This window comes from Takifugu rubripes, chromosome 17 (assembly GCF_901000725.2).
Source record: "Takifugu rubripes chromosome 17, fTakRub1.2, whole genome shotgun sequence".
Lineage (NCBI taxonomy): Eukaryota > Metazoa > Chordata > Actinopteri > Tetraodontiformes > Tetraodontidae > Takifugu > Takifugu rubripes.
Genome location: NC_042301.1, coordinates 12187394 through 12204605, shown reverse-complemented (window position 1 = coordinate 12204605; position 17212 = coordinate 12187394). Strand labels below are relative to the sequence as shown.

General features: G+C 47.6%; 2 protein-coding genes across 2 annotated transcripts; both read right to left on the bottom strand.

The window, feature by feature from the left end:
- Positions 1-4841: 4841 nt before the first annotated feature.
- On the bottom strand, positions 4842-8128 carry cyp4v2a (cytochrome P450, family 4, subfamily V, member 2a). Its single transcript, XM_003972307.3, has 11 exons — positions 7809-8128; positions 7616-7728; positions 7449-7534; positions 6834-7024; positions 6661-6730; positions 6448-6574; positions 6206-6379; positions 6033-6135; positions 5710-5844; positions 5305-5484; positions 4842-5224 (listed from the first exon to the last, which is right to left on the bottom strand). The coding sequence occupies exons 1-11, from the start codon at positions 7999-8001 to the stop codon at positions 5046-5048; spliced, it is 1551 nt and encodes a 516-aa protein (XP_003972356.1). The 5' UTR covers positions 8002-8128; the 3' UTR covers positions 4842-5045.
- A 135-nt stretch (positions 8129-8263) lies between these two features.
- tlr3 (toll-like receptor 3) lies at positions 8264-13070 on the bottom strand. The gene is made up of 6 exons (XM_003972308.3): positions 12834-13070; positions 12190-12275; positions 11573-12062; positions 11080-11274; positions 9149-11004; positions 8264-9075 (listed from the first exon to the last, which is right to left on the bottom strand). Exons 3-6 carry the CDS (start codon positions 12029-12031, stop codon positions 8844-8846), a joined length of 2742 nt encoding a protein of 913 aa, XP_003972357.2. The 5' UTR covers positions 12032-12062; positions 12190-12275; positions 12834-13070; the 3' UTR covers positions 8264-8843.
- Between the last annotated feature and the right edge of the window lie 4142 nt (positions 13071-17212).

Genomic DNA, 17212 nt, shown 5'->3' with positions numbered 1-17212 from the left:
AGCCAGTGGCGAGAAAGACTCAGAGAGGGAGCTCGAAATGATGTGGACGGAGAGGGAAAGAGCTTCGGGACAGAAGTCTGGCGTTCCGGCTGGGCGATGAGGGTAAAACCGAAACGGCTCGACAGAAAAGCGAATTGTCTGCTTTGAAGGACCCTAAAGCCGACGTTTCGGCGTCTATCTTTGGCGTTCGAACGGTCTTCGTGACGTGGAATACGGACCCGCAGACACAAAGGGTTTAATTCTGCTTTGACCTTGCGGAGGCTTTAACCTTGGGCACTTTGATGCGTGTGATTATTCCACTTTGCTTCTCCTATCACGCTCTCCCCTCGAAATGGTAATGGCACACTCCTCTTTACTTGTGGGCACTTTGGGATGCAGCTCTGCCCCTTCGGCAGGCACTTCACCCACCCTCTCTTTTGCCTCTCTTTGTGCCCAACGGAGACCCTGCGGGACCCCCGGAGTAGCCCGTCATCACGGGGCTGATAAGACTTCCGGAAGCATGTAAAGTCCTTCCATTTCTCCGGCTCTCCTCTTTGCTTTCATGACAGCGGGGGGAACTCACACAAAGGTCACTTCCTGCACCAGATGCCCCGAAGGCTCCGTCCTCGTCTGTGTTCGACTTGAGTTACCAAACAGGCTTTTGGAACGTCACGGCGGTGGTCTCAGAAGTCCAACAAGCTCCACCCCCTCTGTGTCTCCAGGAGCCCCGCAGTCGGTAACGTCATTTAATCCAGCCATTAGTGATGAGAACTATAGAGAGGCTGGCACACAGGTCATGACGGGGGCAGGCAATGGCTTAATGAGAATGAACCATGTGATTTCACAACCCTCAATAGACAGCGCCCCCCATTACCAGCACCAGGAGGGGGGTTCTTTTAACATGTAAAGTATGTGAATAATCCCCCTGTTGTGCACGTCAAGGATTGAGCTCCTGATCTGTCGCTGTCTGGGCCAATGCCAAAATATTCTTTAATTATCATAAATACAACACATTCTTTCACAGCGCTTCAAGCAGTACTTTTTTTTTTTTTAATTATTGTTGAACAAAAGTCTCTCAGGTCTTTTTAAAAAATATATTTTTAATAAATTGCCTTGTTTGTTAAAATTTTGGTGCCATTTGTCAGAGCCCTGGTTGGCTATTTATTCAAATAATCTGCTATTGTTTATGGTCTTTTCACTCACATCAAAGAAGGTAAATGTGAATCTTACTCTTGTTTATTCTCTCGTCACACTTTTATAAACTGCAGAAAAGAATCACAGAAGTGAAAATCTGGCAGCAGAAGACAGAAGAGTTTAGCCATCTAAATCCGATTCGCTGCCTGCATAATTTAGTAAAGATGAAACTTGGCGGCCGCATGTACATTTCTGAAGGGCCGCGTGTGGCCCTCGGCCACAGGTTTGACAACCCTGGTGCTGGCTGCATTTCCAGAAGGAGACGGACGTTTTTCAGGCATTAAATGGGACCCACGTGCAGAAATAAGCTTCCAAAATAAAGAACAGTGCGATGAGACCCAGAAAGGAGAAGAACACAATAGGAACAAGAGGCAGGACAGAGTATTCAGACTCCTCATCATCACCTTTAACAAACTGTTCCGTCCCTGATCAGAGACCTTTGTTTACCTGCAGCTGCTCACCATTGAAACGTGACAACAAAGCACGTCCACAGAAGGGAGGCACGTTTTTCCGCCAAGCCTGTTTGTTTGTTTGTTTATTTATTTTTACTTTTAAGGCCTAACTGCACAGTAAAATTGGAGCCATGACCCACATTTCAAACAATTTAGCTGTGAGATTAAATATCGGTGCACTTCAAAGGATGAGGAGACTGCGCGCCCTTGGCGCCTTCAGCGATGCACCCCAGTCCACCTCTAACCGCCTCACATGTTTCTACGGCAACAGCCACGATGGCAGGGCGATGGGATTATTTTAAAGCAGAGAAATCCCTCCCTGGCTGTGGCGGGAAAGTCACGGCTGATGCTTTTCACAGACAGATGATGCGCTTTGCGTAATCACTGTGTCTCACTAATTCTCATTTTCAATTTGGGGTTCCTTCTGACTTCTCACACGCCCAAAACCTCATTTGCTTCCTCTCGTCTTATCTCAGCCACTTCCTGTTCACCTATTTGTTTCAGTCACTCTCCGCTCGCTCCTGATTACAGTCCAGCTTCCGACGGGAGGAATTATTCGATGTGGAAAATTGTGGAAAGCCTCAGTCCCTGATGTGTTTTTCCTCACACTCGTGTGTGCCGGATGCGTGCACGTGAGCAGGAGAGTAAAAGTGGAGGGAGCAGCCATTCATGAGGCCCCAGCATGGTGCTCACTCAGATCCAGGTCTGCTGTCACATCCTGTATGCCTCAGCACGGGTCTCTGCAGGCCTCCGTGGACGTCCACGAGACATCCTGGGGATGTAGTCATAAATACTACACCACCCCAACCACACCTCCATGTTGTGTCCCGAGGCCACTGCAGCTCCAGGCTGATTATTGATGTTGATGCATCATTAAAAGGGCTTTGACTTTTGTTTGAGGTCAAGCAGCAAAAGACACTCTCTACGGTAGTTTGGGTAAATTAGACATTTCTAATTTTTCCATTTAAAGGATCATTTAAACCTATTAAAAACGAAGTGTGTTCTTTTTTTCTTTGTCTTTCTTTCTTTCAGAGCGTCCCCTTTCGGAATACAAACAACACAACACAATCCCGCTTATTTTCACTGCCACTGTAGAACGTGACGGTAGATTAAAGTTAGAATAGCTGTTGGCAGCTTTTCTAATCCACTTTGTTTCTCTCTTTTTGTTGTTTTGTTGCTGTTGTTTTTTTTTTTTTGTCTTGATATCACGTCACATTTTGAACCTATAAGCCAAATTTTTGCTTTTAAATTCTATAAAAAATATGTATTTGTCATTTTTGAAACCCACTTAAATGTCAGCGGTAAAAGGTTCGCATTCGTGTGGCTCATGTTGACATGAGATCACTGAAGCAGATGGAAACAAACGCGCACAAACACGCGCACGGTTTTCAGACTTGAATTCTTCCTGCAGCCTGTGTTAAAGGGCGTCCACTGCTGCCTCCGTCTGGACATAGACCGGAACTGCATCTCATTTGTGCGCTTCTCAAAGGCTGACCTCTAAGGCGTGGCTCAGAGGTCACCTTAAAGGTCATACATGAGGCAGATATGCGAGAAATAAAGAGTTCCCTCCTTTAATGACTGTCATTTCATAATGACGTGTCAGAACCTCACTCTGTCCTTCCAGTCCTCTGTTCATTTTGTCCGCAGCTTTAATATTTCATAATCCATTGGACAAATTTTCAATTTTGAAAGTGAGATGAGGGGGGAAAACTACCATCATTTCCCACCTCAAAGTGATTTCATTTTATTTCATCACAGAGCCCAGAGGCTTTGCGAGGCTGTGGCGGAACTGAGTTTAAGGCCAAAGCAGCAGTTTTATGTAAACACATCAGAGCTGTTGATGGAAATCTCTCACGCAAGTTCAAGCTAAAAATAGCAGATGGTTAAAAGCTGTTTTAACGCTCATCACACATGCCGTATTTATTGTACATAGATCTTTGGTCCGGGTGTATAATTGGTAATTTGGCGAAGGTAAAGCTTTACCACATGCATGAGTGTATGTAACAGAATGGCTTTGTATGTCAGATAGGCTTTTTGCTTCAGAGAAATGTAAAACTGGACACTTTGTGACTCTAAGGAGCCTGAAATATTCCATTAGAGGACCCTGACACAGAAAATTAATCCAAATAATCCCCACAGTGTGCAACACCTTCCATTTATCATTATTTAAAGGTAAAATATTGCATCACTTTGAGTCTTGATGCATTTTTATTGTATGTAAATGTGATTCCATTGCTGCCGCCCACCCTGGCCACTGAGTCCTTTATTAGAAACCCACAGACAAATGAACTGTGCCTGGCTCATCTGGAAGCTGGGCACATGGGCTCTATCAGCCATCGATTGTCCTCAATAATTTAATTTATAGCAATGAAAAAGAGCAAGCAATCCATCTTTGGCCGTGTCATTCCAGTGTTAGGCAGCGACCCTCACAGGCATGCCAGCTAAATCACCCTCTGACATTATGGATGGGGTCATTTGTAACTGTGTCATGCTGCGATTGCTACTTTAGCCACAGTGGATCCGTCTGGGCTCAATAAAGTCCAGACATTCAGCACATAATATTCATAAAACTGAATATGATGTGTTAGAAACTGCCGTGTTTGTGTGTGTGTAGTATCTGTTATCTATGAAATATACATTGTGCTATAAGTAAACAGGATGTTCCCACATAAAACACACAGGCTTAATCAGCACGATGGACTGTCTAAATAAACGTTTCCCACAGACAATAAAAATCAGGAAAGTTCAAGCAGATTGTGGAGACTTAAATCAGTCATTTTTAACAGCACATGTCCTCACTTGTTTGGAGAGTTCCAGAAGGAGCTGGAATTTGTGATTTCCTGGTAATTTGTGCATTGTGCACACATTTCCATAACATATCCTGGAAATTTAGTTTTGGGGTCTCAAAGATAACACACATTTGTGATTCTTCTATCTTTGTGAGGACTTTCAGTGACATAAAGCATTCCCCCGAGCTAGCGTCACAGCTCAGTCGCTAACCTTAACCCTAACCTAAGCCCAATTCTAACTTTAACACCAAGTCACACACACACACACACGCACACACACACACACACACACACACACACACACACACACACACTCTTTTACTTATTTTCAGAGAGAGCCCTGCATGGAGCCGTTGTCGTTCTCATGACACAAACGTGTACAGTTTGGGATATAAAGACTTGGCAAAGTGCATCATGGGTCTTTTTCCCATAAACTGACAATATTCAGGTTCCTCCATTTATTTTCACAGGGATTTTCATGTCCTAATCACGATAACTGCAGCGATGAGAATATCTTCAAATCCAAACATGAAGGTCACTTCAGTGTTTTGCCAACCTGACCGTGTCAGACGCGCTTTCTCCCAATAACATCCTTTTTTTTGGGTCGCCACAGTAACGTCCTGACAGCCATTTAGCTTGGCGGAATTAGCGGCTTCCTCTTTTCTAACTTGATCCAGATGCCTTTCTCTGGCCGCAGAATCAGCTCTCCCACAGGACGCAGCTCTTCGCGCTTCTGACAGGCCTCCACGTTGAACTTCCGCAGGATGGACGCCAGCACCACCTTTTCCTCGATCAGAGCGAAACGCTGACCTGAGGGGGCACGAGGAGAGACGCGTTAGTCTTCCAGGACTCGCCCGGAGGACTCTCGGCAGAATCCGTCCAGCTCTCACCGATACAGTTCCGCAGTCCAGCGGAGAAGGGCAGGTACGCGTATGGAGGCCGTCCCACCGAGTTCTCAGGCAGGAAACGCTCGGGCCGGAACTCTTCGGGCTCGGGGAAGTAGCGCGGGTCGCGGTGGAGAGCGTAGGTGATGATGACGGCGTTGGCGCCTTTGGGCACTTTGAAACCATCTGCAGGAGCAAAGGAGGTGAGTTCTGGTGTCTGCTGATCGTATTTAACTCATAAGAAACTTCAGATCTCATAAGAAACTTCAGATCTCAATCAGAAACAAGGTATTTGCAGGAAAACCTCAGGCGCCAAAGAGAAATCCACAACTCAATCCTCTACTTTTATTTTCCCTGAAAACCACCGACGTCTCAGCGAGCCAGGCCCTTCCCCCTCCTCGGGGCACTCACTGATGTGGCAGTCCTCGCCAAGGCTGCGGGCGAAGAACGGCACGGAGGGGAAGAGCCGCAGGGCCTCCTTGATCACACTCTCCAGGTACTTGAGCTTCTTCAGGTCCTCGGTGGTAATCGGCCGGTTGGACTCACCTTTGACACAATAAACGCACAAACATTCACTCTTGTTCCGTAAATCGGAGACTTGCTCCACATTTCCAAGACTTGGTTGATGAGATGCACGTTCAAAGGTCAAGATGCCGTAAGCTCTGTTATAGAGTGGAGATAATAATGGAGGACGAGTGTTGATAAATGAGTTTGCAGTGAAGGAGGCTGGTTACCGAACACCTCCTGGAGCTCCTGATGGACTTTGCTTTGCGCCTCTGGGTGGGAACCCATAAGATGCAGGACCCAGTTCATGGACGCCGCCGTGGTGTCGTGTCCCTGCATGGTGACGGAAGACGACATTTAACTCTGAGCCCAGTCGTTCATCTCGTCCCCCGTGACCACCAACCCGAAACATGAAGGTGTCCACTTCTTCCTGGATGTCCCGATGGCTCATTTTGTTGCCGTCCTCATCCGTGGTCTTCAGCAGCATGTCCAGGAACGCTTGTCTCTTCTTTCTGCCGTGGTCGGAGTCGCTGTCGGACTCCACGGAGGAGACGTTTTCCGCTCTTTCGGTTATGACCTGAACGGAGGACGGGACAGAGTCGAGCCCGGGAGGCGCCGCTCTAAAACGGCAGTTGCGCTACTCACTTTGTAGGTGAAGGAATGCAGGACTTTGAGGGTGCTGTCGTGTTCCCGCCCGTCTCCGATGGAGTAGTACGCAAAGTTGGGCCAGAACCAGGGCGTCCGCTGCCTGCGGCTGATGATGTCGCTCATCCTGAGGACGAAAAGGGAACAAAGCCAGTGACCGAGGCGGTTCCTGCTTGACTGTCGTCCACATGCAAGCAGCAGAAAAGTCCTCACTTGGAGACGCATTTAACATACTCTGACTCTGAATTACTCTGGGCGTATATTTTCTTTCCCATCGCAGTTTCTGTAGGGAAAAAAAGGGTTCAAAGTAAAGTTGCAGCACATTTACTCAGGTTAACAGAAGTGCTTATAAGACGCTTCGTGTGGCAGGATGATGGGTGTCCGACCACAGATGATGTCCAGGGCGCACAGGGTGACGTAGCTGAAGCAGTTGAAGGGACCCTTCCCGGCCTGTTGATCCAGCTTCTCCACCAGGATTTCTGCTTGCTCGTTCATCACCTCCAGGAAGTCGGCCAGGATGGAGAAGTGAAAGGTGGGCGTCAACATCTTCCGCCTGCGACGCCACTTGGGACCAGTGCTGCGAGCGTGAAGAGCACAGGAGATGGTGAAGGAAGGGCTGCTGGATTATGACCCCGATGGTATCTTTAAAAAAAACAAAACTGGTCACTTTCAAGGCTCTTCAAAGCTCTTTGACTGGGTCCAAGTCAGGACCGGGTCAGACACTGAAGCCACTCCCACATTATCCCACATTATTAGGTTTATAATATAGTTGGAGATTAACCTTTAATGTGAGGACATCAGGGTTTTTTTTCAACTTTGCTCCACTGAGCTTCCCATCAACCACGCTGCAGATAAACAACCCCCCCCAGCACTATTCCATCCCCCCGGGCTTCACCATACAGAGAAGGGAGGAAGTGAAATCATCTTAATGTTGTCCCAGCTTATGTGCATCATACTTATCTTTAATTTGCCTTTCAACAGTAAAGTGAGGAGAGCCCCACCTGGTGAGGAGGCCTGTCCCGAGCCAAGGGTGGAGGAAACTGTAGGAGTAGCTCTTCTCCATATGAACAGCGTTGGTCAGGACAGGCTAACGGGACGCAACAGTATAAATCTGAAGGCATAAACACTCCTGCACACGTGGGGCTGGAGGAGCTGTCAGTGCAATTACCTCGACGGTTTCAGGGTGAAACAAAACCACAAAGGGGACCGGGCCCACCCAGATCTTAAAGAGCGGACGATGGTAGTTTTCACGGGTGTACTCCACGATCTGGTTAAAAAAATCTACCAAAAGAAGGATTTTATAGAATTGGATCAAATCTAAAAGGCAGCTGGAAGGAAATCTAAAAGGAACGGTCGCTCACCACCGGCGTTGGGCTTGAACTGCAGGGCGTTTCCAATCAGAGGATACGTCCCCTCCAGCTCGGGAATGGGCTTCATCTGGAACCATTTGTGCAGGTAGTCGCTAAGCATCCTGTAGGTGAAGCAGGTGAGCGCGGCGACGAAGACGCTGGCTCCGAGCAGAGGCAGCGTGAAGCCACCCAGGAGATCTGCCATTGTTCAGGCCCCTCCGTGTGGTCTGGACCAGCAGGACTGTGTGTGTCTTCTCTCCAGCCCTTTTCAGAATCACACATATATCACACTCCTTATGGATCGACACCATGCACAGGATCAGTGAAAGGAGGGCTTCTTTAAAGAGGTTAATTATTTACCGTGCTGTGCCGATGGAGGCCTTTGTCCTGCTTTTGTGAACCTCATATCATCTGGTCCAATCCAACATGTTAATTATTAACAGCTTTATAGGACAGATGAGACTTAGTTTCACTGTTATCCAGATTGTTTTATTCAATGTTTCCCATGACACAGTTTTATCAGCAGGCTATGTTTGTGCCAGAGAACCAGCAGGGTTTTGGTGGTTGTTCTCACTTCTGAGGCACCGATTGCATCTAGAATTACGTAGGTGTCGTCTTCCTGGCTGATCAGGGGTCCAGTATTGACCTGCTTCCCAACAGGAAAACATGTTTGCTATGGGAACGTTTCGGGTTAATCAGCCTGGCACTTGGTTAGTGCATGATTTGAGATTGTTTTTCCATATTTTAAATGCAATGAATACAGTTTCTCGCACGAGCATCGTGCTCGTGGATCACCTGATGCAGAATGTAAACAGTCACATGGAGTTCAAACACTAATGAAAGTGATGACTTTAGTTTCGGAAAGTTGTTACAGCAACTTTATACGCACGAGAAAAGTCTGTTTAAACACACAAATCTAAGCCAAAATGATGCATCCTATCCTCTAAGAGCTACTAAAGCGTTAACAGAGGAAAGGTCCCGTTGTCCCAGCTGGGACAGGGTCAGTCCTGCAGCTGGGACAGGGTCAGTCCTGCAGCTGGGACAGGGTCAGTCCTGCAAGCGGTTGGTCATGCCGAGCGCTATGAGGAGCTTTTGGTGGAACGCTGGGACCCTCTCTTTATGGACGGGCCAGTACAGGACACAGCAGGAGCGCAGCATGCCCCTGCGGAGGAAGAGCGTCCGAGACAGCTTGTAGTCGTGGACGTCCTGCAGGAAGACCAGGACCACGGAGTCCCTGCTGGCTTCGATCACCTGGTGCAGAGCCTGATGAGCCGTGAACCTGAGGAGGCGAGAGAAGATAATTCGACTTCGCTGAAAACACAGAGACCTTTTGAAGTCAGCGTTGGATTTACCGTCGACACCAGGGATCCATGAGGAGCGTTTCGGTGACAACGAACAGGATTTTCCGGGAGTTCCTTATGTTGTTGACGATGGATTCCAACTGCGACATTCCGAGGTTTGAATCTCGAACCTCCAAGCAAAACTTGCACCTCCCATTCTCCAACGGCAGCAGCCGCCTCTCCACCCAGCCGCCGTCGTCCTCGGCGTGTATGACGTAGGCGTCGTACTCAAACTGACGGCCCTCCTCCACCGTGGCGTCGCTGAATCCCAAAGTGCGGTTGACCACGATATTCCAGTAGAACCGAATCCTCCATCCATGGAATCGCATAAAGAGCGCGACCGTCAGCAGCAAGATCACGGTGGTGCTGCTCACCACATACAGGGCCCGGAAGGGGGTCATGTCTTTGCAGGAAAGGGGGTCGAACGTCATGATGGAGCGGTTGAAGTAGGTCAGCGGGGTGTTGCACGTGTACTGCTCCGCCAGGTCCGGCACGCTGGTGGTGTTGGTGTTGTTCAGCCAAGTGGCGTACCACAGGATGCTCTCGCACGTGCAGTCGTAGGGATTCTTGCCCATGACGAGCAGGCTGAGGTTGCTCAAGGGCGTTTCAAACACTTCGGGCCTCACTGACGTGATCACGTTCTTCTGTAAAAACAAAGCGCGCAGGGAGATCAGGTCATCGAAGACAGACGGCCGCAGGCTGTTGAGGAGGTTGTTGCCCAGGCTCAGCTCCTGCAGCTCTCTCAGTCCTCTCAGAGCCCCAGCTGGGATCTCATCCAGCCCGTTGCTGTCCATCAGTAGGGTCTTCAGTTTCAGCGTGTCCTGCAGAAACATTACCGGCCCACCCACATTGTTGTTCTTCCATAAACGGGCAAAGTTGTTGTGCTGCAGCTTCAGCACCCTGAGGTTAACCAGACCTTTGAGCAAGGTCCTCCTGATGTTGGCGATGTTGTTGTTGCTGAGGTCCAGGAAGGTGAGATTGACCAGGGGGCTGAACGGAGAGGGATCCACGTTCAGGGCCGTGCTGGTCAGGCTCTTCCCCAGAGTCAGGACCTTCAGTCGGGGCACAGCAGCAAAAGAGGCGGAGCTTAGATTGACTTTCTGGAAGTTCAGAGACATGTGAATCTCCTCCAGCTGACCCAAGCCTTCGAACTCTCTGCCAGTCAGGGTTTGTTTGATGAAGTTGGAATCCAAGAGAAGAACAGTGAGGCTCTTTAAGGTGGAGAAGCCTCCAGGACTGATCTGCACTACCGCCGCTCCCGTCAGATTCAGCTTTCTGAGTGGAGAAGCAGCCAGAGACAGGAAGGTCTCGTTAGTAATGGTCTTGAGTGAGAGACAGCTACTCCAGCTCAGGTCCAGCTCCTTCAGACTGGTCAAGCCCGTGAACGTCTGCGTTGTAATTTCCCGAATTGCAGTTTTCTGTAATACCAAACTCTCCAGGGTCGTTAAAGGCTGGAAGGAGAAGTTGTCAATAATGGGGGTGGCAGAGGTGTGACCTTTCACCAGAGCCTTTGTCAGCTGGAGGGTTTTCAGACTCTGGAGACCCTGAAACGTGTCTCGGGTCAGATGCTTGATGTTGTTCTCCATTAAAATTAGGGTCTCGAGTCGTGGCAGCCACTGAAATGAGCCGTTTTCGATTTTCCCCAGGCCGTTACGGGACAGATCCAGGCAGCTCAGGTTGGTTTGCTGGAGTCCTGCAAAGGTGGTGTTTGGGAGAGAGGCCAGCTTCATGTTCCGCAGAGACAGGCTGCTGATGGCCGTCCCGGACAGCTGCGAGCAGATTCCAGCGATCACCAGAGCGCCCATGTTGCTCCCGTCCAAGATTAAAGTACTCAGGCCCGAAATGGGCTTCAGGCAACCGGGCTCCAGCTGCAAGAGAACATAAAGATCATCACGCCGTGGCATCAGAAGTGAAACAAATCAGGGGACAGAGTTAAAATGTACCGTTTTCAGGGGCACCGATGACAGGTTGAGCACTCGGAGAGAGGACGAGTGATTCAGGAAGGAAAAGTCATCTCTCTTCAGGACGGTGATGCCATTTTGCGCCAGGCTGAGGTTGACCAGAGCGGGCAGCTGAGGCCGTGAGCCCAGCCTGGCCGACTGCAGGTTGTTTAAGGAAACGTCCAGATACGTCAGCTTCTACATAGACAAAAGGAGGACAGAGGACAAAGATTCAAACCACAAAGACTGGTGAGAGATCTGCCACCGTGACCTTTTCTTCTACTTGCTTGTGAAACACTCCCAGGTTATCCCTACCAAAGTTCCCTACCCGCGATGAGCTCCTGCCTTATCTGCTCCTATCTTCTGTTTTCACTTGTTTTGCAGCTAATCTCCTGATAGCTTTTATAGAGACGGTTGAGATAAACCTCAGAGTTATTTCCCCAAACACCACATTCACTGTGATGGGTTTCTGCTTTGTGTGAGTGACATTTGGTACCTGCAGGCCGGAGAAAGGTTCCCCCTGCAGCTTTAGCCGATTGCTGCGCAGAATCAGCGCCGTCAGCCCGCTGCAGCGGCTCAGATCCTCCTCCCTCAGCGCCAACACTTGGTTGTGTGCAACGTCCAGTGTCTGCAGCCGTGGCAGCGTCTCACACAGTCGGCCGTCCAGCTTGGCGATGGTGTTGTAGCTGACGCTGAGGTGAAGGAGGCCCGGGTACGGCCTCAGAGACTCGGGGGGGATCCCCCGTAACCTGTTGTGAGACACGTCCAGGCTGGTGAGGTTCCTGGGAAGGTCTGGAGGGATGGAGGACAGGCTGAGGTGGCTGCAGTCGGCGCTGCTGCCTTGCACGACACACGAGGTCTTCTTCTGGCCATACACAGCGTGGCGCCGTCCGGTCATGCAGCACCACGTGATGAGCAGAGAAAAGAGGAACAGGGAAGGCCCACCGAGCATCATGAACGACCAGGTCTGTTGCGTGTGGTTTTCACTTTGAGCCAAAAAATAGAAAATAAGGAAATGAAAAGCTTTCTTGTCCAGTTTTACTTCCCTGTTGCTTCACAGGCTGCAAATATTGGCTTTGTAGAGCAGTAGCAGAATAGGGATGTTTAAATTACATTCACGTTCATATTCCTGGTGCATCGGTTTGGGCCTGTTGGAAAGCACGGAAGGTTTGTCGTTCCAGTCCGGGATGTCTGAGAATCTAGAGAGGTGTGGTTGAAACCGGTTAGACTGTGTTTGTTTACTCTGGTGCCTCAGAAGATTAATCACATATTTTATGAAATGACAGAAGAATAAAAGTGTAATCAACATCTACAGCATGTTTATTTTTAATTATTAAGAAATAGAACCTTCCCGGCTGTGCAAAATGAGTCATATGTTCATTATCTGCCTTCCTTGTTGGTGTTCGAACTCATGTGTAATTCAATTCAGCTTTATTTGTACGTTGTTGGTGACAATCCAACATGTCACATTATTGCATGACTCATATTTTCATGAATTCTTACAGGCTGCTCCATACCCCACAAACTTTTTTAAAAAAATCCTCTGATTTAGACCAAATATGATCAATCCTAATAACATTAAAATACCAGATCATCTACAACACTGTGTAACCTGCATTGCTGTTGTTGTGGCATAACAGAGTTCAGTTTGATATAGTCAAAAAGTTCAATTTTCAAAATATTCACATCACAAACTCTGACATTACTTCCTAGTTCCTATAATTTCCACCATATAGAAATGTGATAGAGTTGCTCACCTCCAGTAAACGAAGTCAGAAATTATAAAAAATAAATGAAACTTTTTTAAAGCTGAGAGTAATGCCTTTACGACGGTTTACGTGATCTTTAAAGCATCTGTCACAAATATAGATGCGTCCAAAGCACTTTTCTAGGTCTTCTTCATCCGTACAAGTCGCCATTGATGGATGAATCTGCTAAGTTTACAGACGCAACGTGTCCTCCTTTACGAATATGGAGAAGTGAAACTAAAATGGAGCCACAAAGGGAATAGTTGCGGTACATGAAATAGCCAGAAGAGGGCAGTAAAACACTACTACCAGTTTCGGATTAAACTCTGTCCAGATGTGTGTTATTGGTTAATTGTGTAATAAATTCCTCATTAGAAATAAGGGATTTATTAAAATGTTTTATGTTCAATCAAAAGAATAAATACATTGTACGAGTGTCATTTCTAAGAGTTACTGTATATAATATAAGGTTTTAGTCATGGCCTGAAACACCTCTGTTCATTCAAAGCCTCAACATCCAGTTAGCATTTATTCATTGTAATCATAATACAATATATATAATATTATATATATTCTTCATCTGATCTGTTTATGGGTATCTTTAAATGATTCAATTTTTATGATTGTTTTTGGGGACTTTAGTGTGAGTTAATGTCAGATGAAGTGATGATCCACTATCAAATCCAGTCAATCATTACCGGTATTTATATAGCATCTTTTACAATCAAAATTGTTTCAAGGCGCTTTCCAGAATCCCAGGGCCTAACCCCAGACAAGCAACAGTGGCAAGGAAAAACTCCCCTTTAACAGGAAGAAACCTTGAGCAGGACCAGGCTCATGTAGGGGGACCCTCCTGCTGATGGCCGGCTGGGTAGAGAGAGAGGAGATGAGAGAAAGAGGGAGAGGGAGAGGAGAGGAGAGGAGAGGAGAGGAGAGGAGAGGAGAGGAGAGGAGAGGAGAGGAGAGGAGAGGAGAGGAGAGGAGAGGAGAGGAGCTGGGGTGACAGAGGCCTGTCAGTTGATCATGTTTCCGGACCCCGGCAGCCTTGGCCTATAACAGCATAGCTAAGATGTGACCTAACGATGAGACGACCCTCTAAGTATGATAATTTGTCTGTCTATAATAGTAACTGGAACTACAGAATTAGTAACAATAAGCTTTTTCAAAGAGGTAGGTTTTAAGCCTAATCTTAAAAGTAGCGATGGAGTCAGACTCCCGTACCTGGACAGGGAGCTGGTTCCATAGCAGGGGGGCCTGGTAGCTAAATGCTCGGCCCCCCATTCTACTCCTAGAGACTCTGGGAACCACAAGTAGACCAGCATTCTGAGAGCGGAGCGGTCTATTGGGCTGGTAAGGTATCACTAGCTCCTCCAGGTAGGATGGAGCTAGGCCTCTGAGGACCTTGTAGGTCAAAAGAAGGGTTTTAAAAATTATTCTAAATTTAACGGGCAGCCAATGAAGGGATGCCATTACAGGAGTTATGTGTTCTCTTTTGTCAATACCTGTCAGAACTCTGGCCGCAGCATTTTGGATCAGCTGGAGGCTTCTTAAAGAGTTGTTTGGACACCCTGATAATAAAGAATTACAGTAGTCCAGCCTGGAAGTAACAAATGCATGGACTAACTTTTCAGCATCATGCCGCATCAGTAGTTTCCTGATCTTTGTGATGTTCCTCAGGTGAAAAAAGGCACTTCTAGAGACTAATTTAATGTTTGAGTTGAAGGACAGGTTTTGGTCAAAAGTTACTTCCAGATTCCTCACACAGAGGCGAGATGTTAATGAGATACCATCTAGAGTGATCATGTGATCTAATCTATCCCTGAGAGGTTCAGTACCAAACACCATGACCTCAGTTTTTCCTGGGTTAAGGAGGAGGAAATTTGAAGACATCCAAGACTTCATGTCTTTAAGACAGGTCTGAAGCTTCACTAACTTCTCTATCTCCTCTATATCTTCTCTATCTGGTTTCATGGATAAATAAAGCTGAGTGTCATCAGCATAACAATGAACATAACAACAACATAAGAAGATCATTAGTAACTTAAAGAAGTGCTGTTTCTGTGCTGTGATGAGCTCTAAAGCCTGACTGAAACATCTCAAACAGGCTGTTTCTCTGCAGGTGCTCCAGTAACTGAGTCAACTCCACCTTCTCAAGTATTTCAGAGATAAACGGAAGGTTGGATATCGGCCTGTAATTTGCTAAGACATCAGGATCCAGTGATGGTTTTTTAAGCAACTTAATCACTGCCACCTTGTAGGACCGGGGTACATAACCTGTCACTAAAGAACCACTGATCTGGTCCAGGATAGAACTGCCTATCAATGGTAAAACATCCTTCAACAGGTGTGTTGGGATGGGATCTAAAAGACACGTGGTGGTCTTGGATTTCTGAATTAGCGATGATGCCTCAGAAAAATATATAGGGACTATGAAGGTCCATCATCCCTTCTCCTGTCTCCATCAGCCCTCCTTAGCTGACTGAGTTAACCTCTCCATCCTCTGGAGCCACACAGATGCAGACAAACACACCTTTAGAACCTTGTTTTCACCTCTTGATCTTCCATCAGATTAGTGGACCAGCTCTTTACTGGGATCTCCAGGCCACCTGATTGGTTTAGAGGGCCACTAAGCCGAGGAGGGTTACAGGGCTGTTTGCTGTTTGGTAACAGAACCTGAATCAAGCACAGGAAACAGAACCTGCAAGAGCCCGGCAGTAAACTGTGAGAATGCAAAAGATATGAAGAACCTCTGCAAACCAAAAGGGCCATAGGGAGAGATGATGAGCCAGAGAGTGCTGCAGCTGAGATGGGGAGGGGTGTAAACAGAGACATGGTAGCCCCCACTAACGAAGCCAGCTTCAGATTCTAAGGGGAGAAATCTTCTGGCACTGAAAGGACAGATTAAGAGCATGTGGGAGACGTCCTGCTGCGCTCTGGACTGAACGACAGCGCCGCGTTGTTCATGCCTCACTTGGTCTGCGACTGTGCACGTCTGAGTGGTGTCACGCACTCATGCGAGAGGGATAACAAACTACTCCATCAATGAACTTGTGTTTGCTGCACTCTTCTTCTTCTGTCTGTCTCGCACAGACAGGGAGACGTCTCAACTTCCTCATCTGCTGAAGGGACCTCTGCACGGTAAGCAACTAAAATAACCATCAGCACATTTCTATTCTCTCTATAGGTTGATATTCACTAAAATCATGCTAATTACCCCCTAATTAGCCTCTAATTTACTGCAGTGTTGATGATGCTCTGACGTGGGAACCTGACCTGCAGTCAGCATGGCAGCAGTTTGTAGATGGCTACATTTGCAGGTTTTATCTTCTCCTGATGAAGAAAAGCAGATATCAATGACACATGCAGGGAACGAGGCTGCAGCAGCGTATAGCGTGTTCTTCTCTTCACTGTGCAGCCAAGAGGCACTGCGGTATTACCAGAGTGCCCCCTCCCCCTCCGCCTCCCGCTCCCCAATTTGCTGAGTAATGATGATTAGAGGTCACAGACACACAGGTTAGAGGATGAGGACAACAGACGATGTCGATTCTTGAGGGAACTGGACAACAGGGGTACATGTAAAACACAACGTTTCCTTTGATCACATCAGAAGAACAACACCCCCCACCCATGTGTCGTGCTGCACGGAGGCTGACGAGAACAGAACGCGGTTAGACGTTCGGCAGTGGTGCCGGGGAACACAACTGTTCATTTTTGCCATTGTTCTCCTCTTTTAATTTGGGAAATTGCTGAAGCTGCCTGGGTCTCATCTCTGGCGAGCGCTCAATTAGCGCCGCGTCAGATTCTTTTCTCACTGAAAGTGTCCCCCGGGGGCCAGAGCCTGACAGCAAATCGAAGCTCAAGAGCAATTGGCTGCATGCATCCATAGCTGGACTCATAATTCTCCAGAGCAGAGCTCTGTAAAAGTGCAGGCAGAAACAAAGGAACTACTTTTCACATTTGATATAGCAAAAATGCTAATGTTGACAGCATTAGCACTTGAGCATCAGTGAAATGTTGACACTGAGCTGAAAATTGTGACAATTGACCTTTTCAGGAGGAGATTCCCCCTCTCTAACACTGTCCCATTACCAGGAGGGTAGGACGAGCTTTTCCCCAGCTCCTTAAGCTGTGGCTGGGGCGGCCTGGCAGCACCAATAACTCAGCCTGCCAGTCAGTGACAGTTAGCAGATGGGTCTTAATGCACCCCTTGCTCTTAGAATCCACCTGGTTATCCAAGTGTTTCATGTGCAATGGTACAGATACAAATATGCATTCAAGGAACTATGGCTATATATGAATCTCTTGGCCTCTGAGGTTATTAGAGAAGCAAAATCAGGTACTGAGAACATTCAGCAGGAAACTCTCTGGTCCACCAGGAGCTGGTTAAA